At 34.6% G+C, this 17,416-nt stretch overlaps 1 protein-coding gene and 1 pseudogene across 2 annotated transcripts; both read right to left on the bottom strand.

The window, feature by feature from the left end:
- The window catches only part of LOC148787151 (uncharacterized), a 31,377-nt pseudogene extending 18,416 nt beyond the window's left edge, over window positions 1-12,961 (bottom strand).
- Window positions 12,962-15,184: 2,223 nt separating this feature from the next.
- Window positions 15,185-16,575, bottom strand: LOC148787150 (uncharacterized). 2 transcript variants are annotated; one of them, XM_088884170.1, is made up of 4 exons: window positions 16,277-16,575; window positions 15,858-16,137; window positions 15,674-15,782; window positions 15,185-15,593 (listed from the first exon to the last, which is right to left on the bottom strand). In XM_088884170.1, the coding sequence occupies exons 1-4, from the start codon at window positions 16,404-16,406 to the stop codon at window positions 15,561-15,563; spliced, it is 552 nt and encodes a 183-aa protein (XP_088740296.1). In that variant the 5' UTR covers window positions 16,407-16,575; the 3' UTR covers window positions 15,185-15,560. The 2 variants fall into 2 exon arrangements, with proteins under 2 accessions (XP_088740296.1, XP_088740297.1); XM_088884171.1 differs by having other exon boundaries at window positions 15,674-15,779.
- Between the last annotated feature and the right edge of the window lie 841 nt (window positions 16,576-17,416).

Below are 17,416 nucleotides of genomic sequence, written 5' to 3'. Positions count from 1 at the left end.
GTAACTATATAATTGTATTAGTATCTCAACAAATTTAGTAATATATCAATTACATCACTATATTAATATAATGCAAAATAATTAAATAAATTACAATAAACACTGATAAGATGAGGTAAATATCCATACATTTTCTGAAATTCAAACGCATGATCTTTAACTTTTAAAAAAATATTTTCTGATACCAATTAAAAAGGTCGTTATCGGTTTTGGTACAACAATTTTGATAAATGTTGCTTTTGATACCATAAAATACGAAAACACTCTTTTTTTGTTCCAAAAATTCATGTGCGTCGCACATGTCCGTTGGTTGCCGTTAAGTGCTGCTAGGCCACTCGACTTTGGCTACTTTTGACTTCAGACGCCCTATTTAATAGTACCAAAAATAGCATTTTGCCAAATTTTAATAAAAAACTATAAGAAAAAGATATTTATTAAAAAAATAAAAATATTAGGGAAATTTTACTTTCATATATATTATACAATAAATTTAAAATTATAATTATTTATATTCAGATAATTTCTAGGATCTTATTATTATTTCCTAATATTAAATTATTATTTGGTCCGAAAAAATTTCAATATTTCACCACAAACTATAAGAAATAAAAAATATTTTTTAAATAGAAGTATTAGATAAACTTTGTTTTATATAATCAATTAATTTTAAATATTTAAGATAAATTCTAGCATCTTTTTGTTATTTTTTAAAATTTAACTATTATTTGATTTGAAAATATTTTAATAAACTTTAGCCACAAACTATAAAAAATAAATTTCATTTTTTTAGAAATTAAAATAATATAGAAATTTAATTTTGATATAAATAAATAGCTTTTAATTTATAATTATCTGTATTGAGATAAATTCTGGTATCTTTATATTATTTTTTAAAATTAATTACTATTTATTCTACAAATATTTTAATAAACTTTGACCATAAAAAATAAGAAATAAATTTTATTTTTCAATAATTAAAAAATATTATAGAAGCTTTATTCTAATATAAATAATAAATAGTTTTTCAAAAAACAATAACAAGATGCTAGAATTGATATCAAACATAAGTAATTATAATTTAAAAATTAATTAATTATTTTATTATTATTTTTTGTCATATATTAGAATATTTCAGACCAAATAATAATTTAATTTTAAAAAAATAAAAAGATTCTAGAATTATCTCAAATACATATAATTATAATTTAATATTAATTTATAATTTATATAAAATTAAAATTTACTTAATTCTTCTATTTTAAAATGTAAATTTTATTGCTTATATTTTGCTCAAATATTAAAACATTTTCAGTTCAAACAATAATTCAATTCTAAAAAAATAATGAGATCTTAGAATGTATCTAAAATAAAATAATTTTAAATATAAATTTATTTTATTAGAATATTAAAATAAAATTTCTTCAATATATATTTTTTAAAAAAATAAAATTTTATTTTTTATAATTTGTTGCCAAAGTTTGTTAAAATATTTTTAGTACAAATAATAATTCAATTTGGGAAAATAATAAAGAGTCTAGAATTTATCTGAAATATAAATAACTATAATCTAAATTAATTCATTAGTTATTTAAAAATAACATTTATCTAAAATATTTATTTAACAAATTGTTATTGTTTATGGTCAAAATTATTAAAATATTTTGAAATATGAGTGAACCATAACTATGGCAAATTTTTCCTTCTTTTTTGTTGGGACATCCCTCTCAAAGGGGGAGTTAATGGCCATGTGCAAGGCACATAACTTTTATAGTTCATTTGAAATTAAAAATATGTGTTTTAGTATTTTATGATATTAAAAGCTACACTTATTAAATTATGATATCAAAAATAATAATAATATTTTTTGATAGTACCAAAAAAATACTTTTTCCTGAACCTTTTCTTTCCTCTTATAAACAATTCGGGTCCCCACCCTTTGCCCCCACCCCACCAACTCCGCCAATTCCATCTCAAAATAATAAAATAAAAAATCATATATATTAAATAAGAAATATCAATCATCTAAAAGTAATACAATGAAGAAGTTTGACCTAATGTTTATCAATAATTAATAAAGAAATTATTATAACGAATTTGATCCGGATCGAAATATGCGACCTTGCTGGACAAATCCAAGCTCGCCACATATTTGTCCCAAATCATGTATGGGTCCTGAGGACTAAACACGTACGTTAGGATAGTCGGGTTCGTCCCCGCCCTACGACGTTTAAGTTAGTTATGATCGACGTAGAAATATGCCATCTATAAGTTCAAAGGTGAATGCAATAAATGCGCGTTACCTCAAAATGACTTACATTCGAAATATTTATAGGGTCCAAGTATACTGTATGGACTGCGTCACGCGTCATCATTTGAGCACTTCATTGCTCTTTATCGTACGGTTATGCCATTCAAAAACAGTAGTTTTTTTGGGCCAACGCGTGGGTCTGGGCTCCAAAGACTCGACCCGTGTATCTTGTGCGTGTGTCCTTGGTTTTTAGGGTATTTTTTCCAAATTTGAGGGGCTTTTTCTTTATTTTTCAAAAATGAGGGTAACACCCCCATCAGGACTAAACATCAATTCTCTATTATTAAGGTAAATTATCTATTGGTGTCTTACAAATATAATATTTCCATGATATCATGATGCTACACATATATTATATTTGTTTATATAGTTGAGATAATCAGTAGGCCTTTGGAAAAAATATCTTGAGTGGGAGAGGAAGATCATTCAATCTGTTAGGTGGTCTGCCACCTAAAGGAAAAATATAATTAGGGGGGCCCTTGGGGCATGAGATAATCTGCATATATAATAGTTTTTTTTTCAAGATAAAATTATATTTTTGGCATTTTTACGACATTATATTTTAAATTTTGTGCGAGTTAGTACGTTAAATACTGGAGATTCTTAATTTGACTTGGAATTTGATTCCGTGTTACTTACGCGACTTCAAATTAAGATTTTTCTTTTTTTAAATTTGAAGGAGAATTCGCATGATTTTTGTACGCAACGACTGAACAGCCACTCATCAAACTTGTAAGATTAAAATTTGCACCAAGTCTTAATTTATATGACTTGCATAAAATTAGGGTAAAAGAAAACTTTCGTCCAATAACTTTGTTCCGATTGAATTATGATCTGTTAATTTTGGCAATATTAGTTTTGATCAAAACTTTCGTCCAATAACTTTGTTCCGATTGAATTATGATCTGTTAATTTTGGCAATATTAGTTTTGATCCATTATCTTTCAATTTTGTGTAAATCTGATCCTTCAGTCTAATTTATAATCATTTTGCCCTTTCAATAGAAATAGCTCAATAGTCAATTTTTCATGCTCTAAAAAGCCCAACATGCTTTCGAAATAAAACTAAGTCCTGATAATTTCATACATTGGTTTGACCGCCTTGCTCCCAGGGATTTCAAGTCCTCGATTTTATGGGCTTCCTCCAACCACACAACTGCAGTTGATGTTTCACAGGTACTTGGCTCCTTCAGCAACAAACAACACAGCCTTATTTTGTTTCCGATCTTAGGGCGTAGAAGATACTAAAAAACAGAGACTTAATAAAATATTTGGATAAACAAGTGAACAGACACCTTTTTTTATTGAAGAAAAATTCAAAATATTACAAAGATACTTTTCTCCCTATAGGAGGAGACAACTATTTAGCCTTTCATATAGAGGACTATACTTGCTACGGAAACCCCCACAAAATTGAAAATTAAAACGAAAAAGATGTGAAAACTCAAAATATTATGCTTTGAAGAGTTGGAGAAAATTTTTTATGATCCTCATATGCTTCATTCCCTTCTTATTTATGGTCATTCCCAGACTTCAAACTTGTTTTTACATGACGTCACTGCGTTCATCATCTTCTTGTCTTTTTTGAATAACATCATTGTGTTCGTCATCTCTGCATCCTTTCCAGTTGTTGGTTATGATGGCTTGTAGGTCATGTGATTGCTAGCTAGCTTTTCTTTTTTTTGACTGATGGTTTTTGTCTTCTTCTATCGACAGTTTTACTTTAGAAATTTTACATTCTGCAAGTTTTACTTCGCCTTGTAAAAATTCTTTCTCTTACCCTTATTTTGTTTTAGTTCGGATTTCTTTTAGGTGACCTGAATTTTAGTCTTGACAAGGGTTTTTCCTATTTTTCATAGCAAGGGCATACATGATTATGTCATTGTCCAACATGTAGCATATTACATGTTTTCATCCTTGTAGCCTCTTTTCCAGGTAGCTTGTTCCCATATAAGCATTCCCTTTCTCTCGAACAGGCTTTCTGCAAACTTGGTATTTTTTCCTGTCATGGAGTTTAACAAGAACAATCCATTTAAACTGTTTGAATATATTTTAAATGGATACTTCATTTTGTCCATCTCGGTGTGACAGACCCATAGTCCCCAAGCTCTCCTGGTAGAGATATCGCCTTCACTAATAACTGATACTAGTGGATCTTCTTTTGAGGCAGCTACAATTTTATTGAAAGCTATCATATCTGGTCTCTGCAACTTGATAAATGGGAATGTCGGACGAGACCCTTTACTGCAATTTCTAGAGCTGCTGACATGAACTTTAACTCCTGAATATTGCCTTGTTTTAAGTGGGGATTGTTTTGCCACAAATCATGGACCCCCCCCCCCCCCTAATCCACTCTGGAAGCTTTGAAATATTCGAAAAATGTGGTGACATAGTATGAACTGAAGCCATAACTCCGAACTTATACCATTCTCGGACCTCTTCTAGTTTAAACCCTTCTAACATCCAGACTCTGTTATATTTTTCAAATATTTCGATTATGGTCTTGCTTGAATTCACTCCTTTACGAGAAATTAATTTTTTCCATATTTGCTGGTACACCTGCCAAGAAGAAGAAGATTTAAATTCGTTAGCATTAACCTTAGAGGTGCATGTTATCGGCCTAAGGCTAATCTCTCCTTCTTTAACCCAGAGGTGCTGGGTTAACTTGCTGATGGGTGTCGAATCCACCAAAAATAATTCCTACGAACACTTTTGTAGATGTGTGAGTAGAGTCGAATCCATAGAGATTGGTTTTAAATTAATTCCTTCAAAAACGAAAATAATTAGGGAGAGTTTTGATTGTGAAGAAGAATAAAACTAAAAAGCTAATAAAATTAGAAGAGATAAATATAAGAGAAGAGTATTTTAGTTAAAGATAGGATCACACTTAATTCCACGGTTGATCATAGATGCAAAGATAACAATTATTCATAACTGATAAATTGGTTATGGCCATTGGTACGACCTAACAACCTCACCTTTCCTTACCTTGTGGATAATCAAGGAACGTTCGTTCACTAAATCCCTAATCAGTAAACAACCTTGGGAACGTCCTCAAGATTTAATTTACCAACAGCATTAAGAATTAGAAATGCCCAATTCTAACTAATAAATTCCTACGAGGATTTATTTAAGTTAGATTGTGCATTCCCCACAACATAATCAAAAACTTCTACGTAATCAATTATGTTGTGTTACCACTAGTTATTGAACTAAACAAACAATTACGGATTTGCAAGTTCAATTGGCTAGGCAAATATTCTTGACAATGAATCAGATTATTTGTAATAAAAGCACAGAGAACAACACAAATACCAATATGAATAAAAATAGAAAGCATAAATTAGATCTCACAACTCGTTGAATTTAAGCATTCACCAAGTCTTCAACCGGAATAAGAGAACTAGCTAGACATGCTCATGGAAGAACGCATGAAAAGCAAAGTAAGAAAATATCATAAAAACGTAGAGAAATAAAAGAGTTCAAAAGTTGTCTCTTAAAGTGAATTACATCACCTATTTATAATAGCTAGATACCTAGTTCTACTAGGATTAGAAGTAGATTCCTAGTTGAACTAAAAGACTTATAGAGATAAAATTATAATCCTAGTTAAATTCTTCCTTCATCAGAGGTAGTCCAAGCAACTCCAAACTCTTGTCAAAAATTGAGTTTGAGTCTTGTTTGAATTTTCATTTTGGTGCTTTTCTTCATTTTCCAATTCTTTTGTCCTAATACTGCAAAATAATATTTAATTAGGAGCATTTGGTCACAAAATAGGCTAAAATATTATATGAAATAAGCACAAAATGCGATTCTATCAAATATCCCCCCACTTAACCCTTTGCTCGTCCTTGATGCAAAAAAATAGAGATAAAATAGTTGAAGAAGTTCAAACTTTATGGATCGCAGACGAAAGTAACAAGCAAGAATCTAGTTGAGTGTTCAAAGAATGAGACATCATATAATAAAAGACAACTGAATAAGTTTCAAACAAGTTTTCACAAGATGATCTTCATGAAAACTAAGCATGGAAAACAAGTGGACTATGCTCTCATATCTCCCAATCTCTCGAGTATTTTGGGTTGTTGAGTGTTTCGCTCAAATGCTTGCTATGAAAATTCTTCACCATAGGCTTGATTATACACCAAAATCTCCACCACTTATAAATATGCACACACTTGAATCAAGAGGTCTTATATTTTGGTTGTAATGGGGCTTTGGTTTAGGGGTAGGAAGAATTAGGAAAAAATTGAGGTGAAGATCCAAGGAACTAAATTAGAGCACCAAGTAATAGATGTAGGAATCCAAACTTTTCAAAATTATCTATCTCATGCTCTTCTATGTCCCACTTTTTTCGACTTGAACTATGCCTTTCTTTCAAAGAGAGAATTTTCTTTTTCTTCTTCTTTTTTTTTTCTTGATTTTTTCTTTTTTTTTGAAAGTATTTTTTTTCTCTTTCTTTGTCTATTAAAGCATAGAACAAGATTCTCATGTGACTTGTTAGCTCATAAACGTCCTTTGCAATAATTGAGATATCCCCCCACTTAATGTCAAAAGATATACTTAGAATACATCTTTGTTTCCTTGACGCTCTACTAGTCCTTGGAAGGGCCAAACAAGGATAATAAAAAGACGGTAGAGTTTGTTTATACATAGGGTTGCATAACAAGGAATTAAGGCTTATAAGGCTCAAATGGGCTTACTAAGGGGATTTGTATGTAGGTGGTCTTTTTAAGCTAAAGGGGTTTTTATCCTAGTGTCTTTATCATTTTCAAGTGTATGCATAAAGATGTGGCCTCGATATGGTTCAAAGCAAGTTCTAGGAAGACAAAATCATGAAGCATTATCTCTCGAGAAAAGAAAAATTGTAGATTTTTATGAGTGTATAGGCTCAAAATTCCTCTCTAGGTAGGTTATGTCCACCAATTTTCCACATTCAATTTTCAAATTAAATCACCATTTGCAAAAATAAGTTCTTAACCGTAAGTTGTCAGGAGTCATTAGATGCACATCCTTATCACACCTTACCAAATTATTACTTGATTAGCCTAAGTCTTTGATCATAAAGCTAGTGTGAGGACAAGATAAAATAATATTTGCTTCAACAAATATGGAAGGGGTAGCAAGCATCAATCAAAATAATTAATCCACCAAGACTCATTTTCTATCAAAGCAATCAAAACACCCTCCCCCCACTTAATTCCACATTGTCCCCAATGTGGTTAGCATGCATATTTAGGACGATAAAATAAGAGAAAGGGAGAAAGAGAGCGTCCTTAGTGATTCGGGGGTAGGTGGTGGAACTGCGGGAGCTCGAGAATTGTGAGACCTTAAATGAGAGGGAGAGTCCCTTGTGGATGCTCATACCTTTTGACCTGCAAAAATCGATTTTAGTGGTATCACAACATTCACAAGAGGTTAGATGAGAGAGAAATAAATAATTGAGAAAAAGAAAAAGGACATGGGTTGCCTCCCAAGAAGCGCCTTTCTTTAACGTCTTTGGCTAGACGGGATGGTGTTTCTAGGTGATGGTGGGTTCCATGAGTTGTATTTTGTCTACTAAAGTTGATTGAAAATCTTCGTAGAACGGTTTAAGCCTATGTCCGTTCACCTTGAACACTTTTTGAGTGGTTGGACTTTTGATTTCAACTGCATCATGAGGAAAAATATGAGTCACAACAAAAGGTCCAATCCAACGAGAACGCAGCTTACCCGGAAAAAGTTTAAGTTTGGAATGAAAAAGCAGCACTTTTTGCCCAACAACAAAGATTTTTCTTGAGATGGCTTGATCATGGAAAATTTTAGTCTTGTCTTTATAGATCCTTGAGTTTTCGTAAGCGTCATTTCGAATTTCCTGAAGCTCTTGGAGTTGCAATTTTCTTTGACACCCCGTCTCATCCATCGTCATGTTGAGTTGTTTGATTGCCCAAAAAGCCCTATGTTCAAGTTCAACAGGAAGATGATAAGGTTTACCAAAAACTAAACGGTACGGGGACATACCTATTGGAGTCTTGTATGCAGTGCGGTAAGCCCATAACGCATCATCCAAGCGAACGCTCCAATCCTAGCGATTGGGATTGACCGTCTTTTCAAGTATGGACTTGATCTCACGATTGGAGACTTCGGCTTGACCATTTGTTTGCGGGTGGTAGGCAGTGGAGACTCGATGAGTTACATTGTACTTTTTGAACAAAGCACTTACCATCTTATTGCAAAAGTGAGTCCCTCGATCACTAATGATGGCTCTAGGCATCCCATACCGAGAAAAGATGTTAGTCTTCACAAAATCTATGACAGTTTTAGCATCATCCGTATGTGTGGCTTTTGCTTCAATCCACTTAGATACATAATCTACCCCAAGAATGATGTAAGATTTACCAAAGGATGAGGGAAATGGTCCCATAAATCAATTCCCCATACATCAAAGATTTCACACACAAATATGGACGTTAGGGGCATTTGATCACGGGGATCGAGATTTCCCGTCATTTGGCAATTCTTACAAGATTTGCAGAATAGATAGGAATCCTTAAACAAATTTGACCAAAATAAACCACATTCTAACACTTTCAATGCTGTTCGTTTAGGCCCAAAATGTCCCCCACAAGCATGAGAGTGACAGAATTCAAGAATAGATGTAACTTCGGATTTGGGTACGCACCTCCTTATGATTTGATCTGAGCAATACTTCCACAAATGTGGATCATCCCACACATAGTACTTTGCATTACTTCTAAATTTTTCTCTTTTTGCTCTAGACAAATCATTAGGCATAGCATTAGTAGCAAGGAAATTTACTAGATCAGCGTACCATGGGATTATTCCTTGTGTGGCGAGGAGTTGTTCATCCGGGAATTCATCTTTTAAAGGGGGTGAATGTCCGTCGATTATTAATCGACTAAGATGGTCGGCAACGAGATTTTCCGCCCCCTTTTTGTCCTTAATGGTTAAGTCAAACTCTTGTAGTAAGAGTATCCACCGTATGAGCCTTGGTTTTGCGTCTTTTTTTGACAAGAGGTACCTAAGTGCTGCATGATCAGAATAAACAATCACTTTAGTACCAAGAAAATAAGAACGAAACTTTTCTAAAGCAAAGAAAACAGCTAATAGTTCTTTTTCCGTGGTGGTGTAATTGCTTTGAGTGTTGTCTAACATCCTTGAAGCGTAGTAGATGACATGAGGGTCCTTTCCAACTCGTTGGCCTAGAACGGCCCCAATAGCATGGTTGCTTGCATCACACATGACCTCAAATGGTAGTTTCCAATTTGGAGGTTGAATTATTGGTGCGGAGGTCAAAGAATCTTTCAACTTGTCGAATGCCAGTTTGCATGCTTCATCAAACACGAAGGTCTCATCCTTTTGCAACAACTTGCACAGGGGTTGAGTTATCTTGGAGAAATCCTTAATGAACCGTCTATAAAATCCTGCATGACCAAGAAAAGAGCGAATCTCCCGCACACTAGCGGGGTAAGGATCGACTTCTATTCCTTTAGAAGATACGATATGCCCCAAAATCAAACCTTGATCAACCATAAAATGACACTTTTCATAATTAAGCACAAGGTTCTTCTCTATGCATCTTTCAAGAACTTTAGTCAATTTTTCCAAACAATCATTGAAAGAATTTCCATAAACAGTAAAATCATCCATGAATACCTCTATGAATTGTTCCACATAGTCAGAAAAAATGCTTACCATACATCTTTGGAATGTGGCGGGTGCATTGCATAAACCGAAGGGCATTCGTCGATAGGCAAATGTGCCGAAGGGGCACGTGAAGGTTGTTTTGTCTTGGTCGGCTGGTGCTACAGGTATTTGATGAAAACCTGAGTAGCCATCAAGACAACAATAATGAGAACGCCCAGCTAACCTTTCTAACATTTGATCAATAAAAGGAAGTGGAAAATGATCCTTTCTAGTGGATGCATTGAGTTTTCTATAATCAATACATACACGCCAACCATTTTGAACACGAGTGGGTATCAAATTTCCAAAAGAATTTTCAACCACAGTGATACCCGTTTTCTTAGGCACAACTTGAGTAGGACTTATCCATTCACTGTCAGAAATAGTAAAGATTATACCTGCATCAAGAAGTTTTAAGATTTCTTTCTTTACCATTTCCATCATAGGCGGGTTCAATCGACGTTGTGCCTCTCGTGATGGTTTGGCTCATTCTTCAAGTAGAATCCTATGCATGCACGTAGAAGGGCTTAGCCCCTTGATGTCGGCTATGGTCCAACCAATGGCCTCTCGGAACTCTCGAAGCACACGGATTAATTTCTCCTCTTCTAAGGAGGAAAGCTTGCTAGAGATGATCACCGGTAGAGTGTCGTTTTCTCCTAAGAAGGCATACTTTAGATGCTTGGGTAATTCCTTCAACTCCAAAGTAGGTGCCTGCAAGATAGAAGGGACAAGTTTAGTATGAGATTGTGGCAACTCAATGAAAGCAAGATTGGAGGGTAAAGGTGGAAGGGCTTCAAATTCGAAGACGCTTTCTCCTATGTTTGGATCGAGTGCTATAAAGTCCTCCAAAAGTTGCACTTGTGTGGGTGTGAGGCTCCTTTCTAGCACTAACTTGGCGTGGTCTTCATTATCATAATTTGTCAATTCCTGCACAACAGGGTCAAGTGCATCCAAAAAGAAAGTAGTAGGTACATCACTAGGATATCGCATGGATTCATATATATTAAATCTTATGATTTCACCATCAAATTCCATAGTGAGAGTACCATTGTGGACATGAATTTTTGTTCTAGCGGTTTTAAGAAATGGCCTTCCTAACAAAATAGATGTAGAATTGGGGGAGTTATCTTCCCTCATATCTATCACAAAGAAATCAGCAGGAAAAACCTATTCATTAACTTCTACTAAAACATCTTCAAGGACTCCTTCAAGATAAACAATAGAACGATCAGCAAGTTGAATCACAACACCCGTTTCTTTTAATGGACCAACATTCAAAGATTTAAAGATAGTAAGAGGCATGACATTTATAGAAGCACCCAAATCACACATGGCTCTCTTAAAACCTATTAAACCAATTTTACAAGGGATAGAAAACATACCAGGGTCTTTGCATTTGGGGGGTAGTTTTTGTTGGAGAATTGCGGACACATTCTCCCCCATACTTACCCTTTCATTGCCTTTCAACTTTCCTTTGTTGGTGCATAGTTCTTTGAGAAATTTGGCATAGCAGGGTATTTGTTTAATTGCGTCAAGTAATGGAATGTTTACCTCCACTTTACGGAAAGTTTCGAAGATTTCCCTCTCTTCTCCTTCTTTTTTACCCTTAGCAAACCTTTCCAGGAAGGGTGGTTTTGTCACTAATGCCTTAGGAATGTCATTGTTGGTTTGTTTGGATTTTTCAAGCTCTTCCTCTATTGTGCCTTGTTGTGCGTCTCCATGCTTAATGCTAATTTCGGACTGTAGCTCTTTTCCACTGCGTAAAACAATAGCACTAGCATTTTGCTTAGGATTAATAATAGTTTGGGAAGGAAACTTACCTTGAGACTCCAAACGGCTAACGGAGGAGGCTAGTTGGCTCATTTGGGATTCCAAATTTTGTATGCTCGAGCGGGTTTCTTGTTGGAATTGTTGGGTGCTCAAGGTGAGTGTCTTCACTATATCTTCCAGAGGCATACCATTATTGGGATTGGCTTGAGGTGGTGGTGGTGGTTATTGGTGTGGAACCCTTTGAAAGTTTTGAGGTTGATTGCCATACCTCAAATTTTGGTGATCTCTCCATCCGGGGTTATAGGTATTGAAAAATGGGTCATATCTCCTTTGTTGTTGCCCAGAAAATCTACCAACGGCGTCAGCCATGTTCGGTTGATTCTTCGTGAAGTGTAGGACAAGCGTCGGTGTAATGTCCCGAAGATGTACATATCCCACAAGCTTTGGCTTGTTGAATGCTTCGCCCTATAAATTTTTCAACAAGAGAAGTAAGTTTATCTAAACGTTCATCAAGAGAAGTACTTACCTCGTTTACCCTTTGTGGGGGGTTGTCGTTTCTATTACCGAATTGTTGATTATTAGCCGCCATGGTTGTGATTAGTTTGCGTGCTTCGGTAGGAGTTTTGTCATACAAAGCACCTCCACTAGCTGCATCCACCAAGCTTCTATTTGCCTCAGACAATCCTTCATAAAAATATTGAATTAGAAGATGGTCGGGAATTTGGTGATGAGGGCAACTCTCCACCAATTGTTTGAATCTTCCCCAATACTCATAGAAACTTTCACCGGAGAATTGGCGTATTCCACTTATTTCCTTCCGGATGTTTGTAGTCCTTGAAGCGGGGAAGTAGTTCTCAAGAAATAGTTTCTTGAGCTCGTTCCAACTAACAATAAATCCCGAAGGTAAGAAGTAGAGCCAATCTTTTGCTTTATCGCCCAATGAGAATGGAAAAGCTCTTAGCTTGACTTGTTCTTCGGTGACTCCTTGAGGTCTCATGCCGGAATAGACCACATGAAATTCCTTGAGGTGTTTGTGTGGGTCTTCACCTGCAAGGCCACGAAAAATGGGAAGTAAGTGGATGAGACCGAATTTAAGTTCAAAATCAACATCTAAATTAGGATATTCAATGCAGAGTGGTTGTTGATTTAAGTCAAGCGAAGTCATCTCTTTGATCGTTCGTTTGGGATTATGGGCCATGACTTCGTCTTTAGAGTCGTTAGACGTGGACACGTCTAACTCAGAATCTGTTGGTGGTTTGGAAGAAATAGAAGCCTTTTCCTTATGTCACTTGGTTTCTTTTCGAAGTCTACGAGCGGTTTTCTCGATCTCTGGATCAAATTCAAGTTCACCTGTACGAGAAGAACGTGACATAAAACCAAGTAACAAGAAAAAGAAATTAATTTAAAGACACCAATCCCCGGCAACGGCACCAAAATTTGATGGGTGTCGAATCCACCAAAAATAATTCCTACGAACACTTTTGTAGATGTGTGAGTAGGGTCGAATCCACAGAGATTGGTTTTAAATTAATTCCTTCAAAAACGAAAATAATTAGGAAGAGTTTTGATTGTGAAGAAGAATAAAACTAAAAAGCTAATAAAATTAGAAGAGATAAATATAAGAGAAGACTATTCCAGTTAAAGATAGGATCACACTTAATTCCACGGTTGATCATAGATGTAAAGATAACAATTATTCATAACTGATAAATTGGTTATGGCCATTGGTACGACCTAACAACATCACCTTTCCTTACCTTGTGGATAATCAAGGAACATCCATTCACTAAATCCCTAATCAGTAAACAACCTTGGGAACGTTCTCAAGATTTAATTTACCAACAGCATTAAGAATTAGAAAGGCGCAATTCTAACCAATAAATTCCTACGACGATTTATTTAAGTTAGATTGTGCATTCCCCACAACATAATCGAAAACTTCTACATAATCAATTATGTTGTGTTAGCACTAGTTATTGAACTAAACAAACAATTACGGATTTGCAAGTTCAATTGGCTAGGCAAATATTCTTGACAATGAATCAGATTATTTGTAATAAAAGCACAGAGAACAACACAAATACCAATATGAATAAAAATAGAAAGCATAAATTAGATCTCACAACTCGTTGGATTTAAGCATTCACCAAGTCTTCAACCGGAATAAGAAAACTAGCTAGACATGCTCATGGAAGAACGCATGAAAAGCAAAGTAAGAAAATATCATAAAAACGTAGAGAAATAAAAGAGTTCAAAAGTTGTCTCTTAAAGTGAATTACATCACCTATTTATAGTAGCTAGATACCTAGTTCTACTAGGATTAGAAGTAGATTTCTAGTTGAACTAAAAGACTTATAGAGATAAAATTATAATCCTAGTTAAATTCTTCCTTCATCAGAGGTAGTCCAAGCAACTCCAAACTCTTGCCAAAAATTGAGTTTGAGTCTTGTTTGAATTTCCATTTTGGTGCTTTTCTTCATTTTCCAATTCTTTTGTCCTAATACTGCAAAATAATATTTAATTAGGAGCATTTGGTCACAAAATAGGCTAAAATATTATATGAAATAAGCACAAAATGCGATCCTATCACTTGCATCATCAGGAGTTTGCACTTCCTATGATCCACTTATTTTCGTTTCACCAGAGTCTGGTGATGGCCTCGTGCAATCGGTACTTGAATCCGACATTACATGTCTAGAGCGTTGTACTCTAAGCGCATCATTACAAAAAAAATTATTGTATTGGAACGGCTTTCGTAATGGCCATTTTATTAATTTGAAATGGTTTTTTTAGTTTATAACTGCTTTTGTAATGGCCAGCCCTACCGCGACTAAATGGGGATTACAAACTATTTGTAATGGCTTGATAGAAAACCGTTACAATTTGTAACGGTCTTTATATCGGACTCTAATGATCATTACAAATCTAGTCACATGAAAAAAATTAGAACTACTCTTGTAACGACTCGGTAGAATTTGATCTAAATGTTATTGTAACGGCCTTTTAACACATTTAGGTATGGCTTTGCTGGATACTTAAATCAGGTTTTTTAATACTCTATACAGCGATTTTGAATTATATTGTATCTATTTTTGCATTGCATTTGTTACTGCTTTTTTCATTGCTTTTATAACGATTTTTGGAATGGCGAAGTTCGAAATTGATGACTGTTTTTGGCACAGTACGGCTTGATGATTTTATTTGTTCTTGGTGTATTACTAAAGCCATTACAAATGCAGTTACAAAAATAATTATTTATTTAAAATATTTTGATATTCATTTTATTTAATATATTTTAATATTTACTTTTGTAAAATTAAATAAATGAATTTACATAAAAAACACATAATATAACAAAAAAATAATAATTTAACAAAAATAAATATATTGTTTTAAAATTGTATTTTGAAAAAAAGCAAAACAAATCCTAATCTAAATTATTATCCCCTGTGGCCGCGTGTTCGTCGTTGTTGGTCGTCGCTGTCGAATGCCGAGTATCAGCTGGAGGCTTGGGAGCTAGATGATTGGGCCAATTGGGATTGATGTTTCTAATGTAGTGTTCAAGGGCCAATACCTGATTTTCTGGGACGGGGCATTGCGGCTGTGGCGGCGAGGGCGATGGAGCAGTCGAACGGCTGGGCTAATGATCCAACAACTGAGTGGTGGGCCTCGAAGTTGAGACCGAATACTCGGCCTCTCTTCCTACTGCCATCTGCTGACATCCAAATCTGCTACTTGTTCAGGGCCACGAAGCCTTGAGATGACAATGGAGGTTCTTCATTGTTGTTGTGTTGTCTCTAGCATTCCTTCATCATCCTCAAGAACATCTCCTACGAACATGTGAAATAATTAGATTAAAAAAATATTTAAATTAAAAGAACAAATTATGTCAGTTACTTTAATTACTTACCGCAACCTCCATCGCCCTTGGGCCGCTCCACTGGTCGTCCTCCTTCTTCTTGTAGACCTTCTCGAACACCTCTATCTGAATGACTTGAGTGTCCGAGTTGTGTCTCCTGCTGAAAATTATTTTAAAAAATGATTAGAAATATAAAAAATTAAATAAAATTACTAATGTGTGTTAAAATACTTACCATCTTGTGCTTGTGCTCCCCAATGGATGACGACCCCCTAGATAGACGGTCGCAATTGCTTCCGGGTTGGTTGCCCGATTGACCTTAGTTTCGACCGATGGTGTTTGGACCTCTGGGCTCGACAAGAACTCTAGGAGCTGGCAACAGATCTCCTCGGCCAGCCACAATGGTGGAGCCAACTGGTTTCGGGCGTCAGCAAACCGCTTCTGCAGGAACTTCCCCGCTTGTAACTTGACGAGTTTGAATACCGACTCATCGTGCAGTCCCACCAATACGACATCTGCAAATTTGATAAATTAAAAAAATATAAATATTATTTAAAATTAAATAATATTATTCTTACCGTCAGTTCTTGGAACCAGAATAACTGGTGCTCTTGTGTGATCTGTGATATATTGGCCTAGGGATGCAGATAATACCCTTTGACCGCAACATTGATTGTAGGGAGGCTGATGTAATGCCTTTGGACCACTGGGGGATGTAGTGGCTCTGGTGGCTTTGGATCCCATGGCCAGGCAGGGGCCTTTGAATTGTTGGGTCCCGCCGCATCTGACCCCACTACGGGAGAGTCTGCATGAATCGACGGGGCTTGGGACACAACCTCCGAGGATGAGGGGTTGGGGGCGCATCTACTGGCTCATCCCAAGGAGGGCCGGAGGGTTATGGCTGCGGGCTTGACCACGGCCTCGTCCTCGGGGAGGCGGAGCACCAATCATCATTATCTACAATTTAAAAAATTATTAACATTAAAAACAAATAATTATATTTTATTTATTGATAAAAATATATTTTTTTGTAAAATTTCTAAAATTTGCACTAAATTTCAAATTTATACTAAAAACCGTATTAAGGTCCTAATTTTTTCCTTAAAACATTTATAAAAAATTCATTAAATTCCATTACTTTCCTAGAATTGGCATTAAGGTCCATTGATTAATTTCTTAAAAATTGCATTTAATTAGATAAAGGTGCGAATATTTTCTACTAATTGCATTAAGTTCTAAGGTTTGTCTAAAATTACATTAAGGTCCATTTTTTTTTTCAAAAAAACATAATACACCTTTAAATTGCAATAAGGTCTAATTTTGTGTAAAATTACATTAATGTTCAATTTTTTCCATCTAATACATAATTCTCCTAGACATTGCATTTAGGTCCAAATTTCGCCTAATATTACATTAATGTCCAATTCTTTCCTAAAATGCATAATTTTCCTTAATATTGTATTTAGGTCCAAATTTTGCATAAAATTATATTAAGGTCCAAATTTCACCTAAAATTACATTAAGATTGATTTTTTTCCCTAAAAATTACATCAAGGTCCAACCTTATCCTAAACTTACATTGTGTTATATCATTGCCTAAAATGCATATTTTTTTCTACAAATTGCATTCAGGTCCATATTTTTTTCTAAAATTAACGAAATTAAACAAATTACAAAAAATCCCAAAAAAAATCAAAAATTATGAACAATTTCCAATTTTTTTAAAATTATACAAAATAAAAAAATCAGAAATAATGGAAATTTTCTGAAAAGTTTTTAAAATTACAAAAAATA

Source organism: Sesamum indicum, linkage group LG8, assembly GCF_026168435.1.
Source record: "Sesamum indicum cultivar Baizhima isolate 11 linkage group LG8, ASM2616843v1, whole genome shotgun sequence".
Classification (NCBI taxonomy): Eukaryota; Viridiplantae; Streptophyta; class Magnoliopsida; order Lamiales; family Pedaliaceae; genus Sesamum; species Sesamum indicum.
This window is presented reverse-complemented; position numbering and strand designations above follow the sequence as displayed.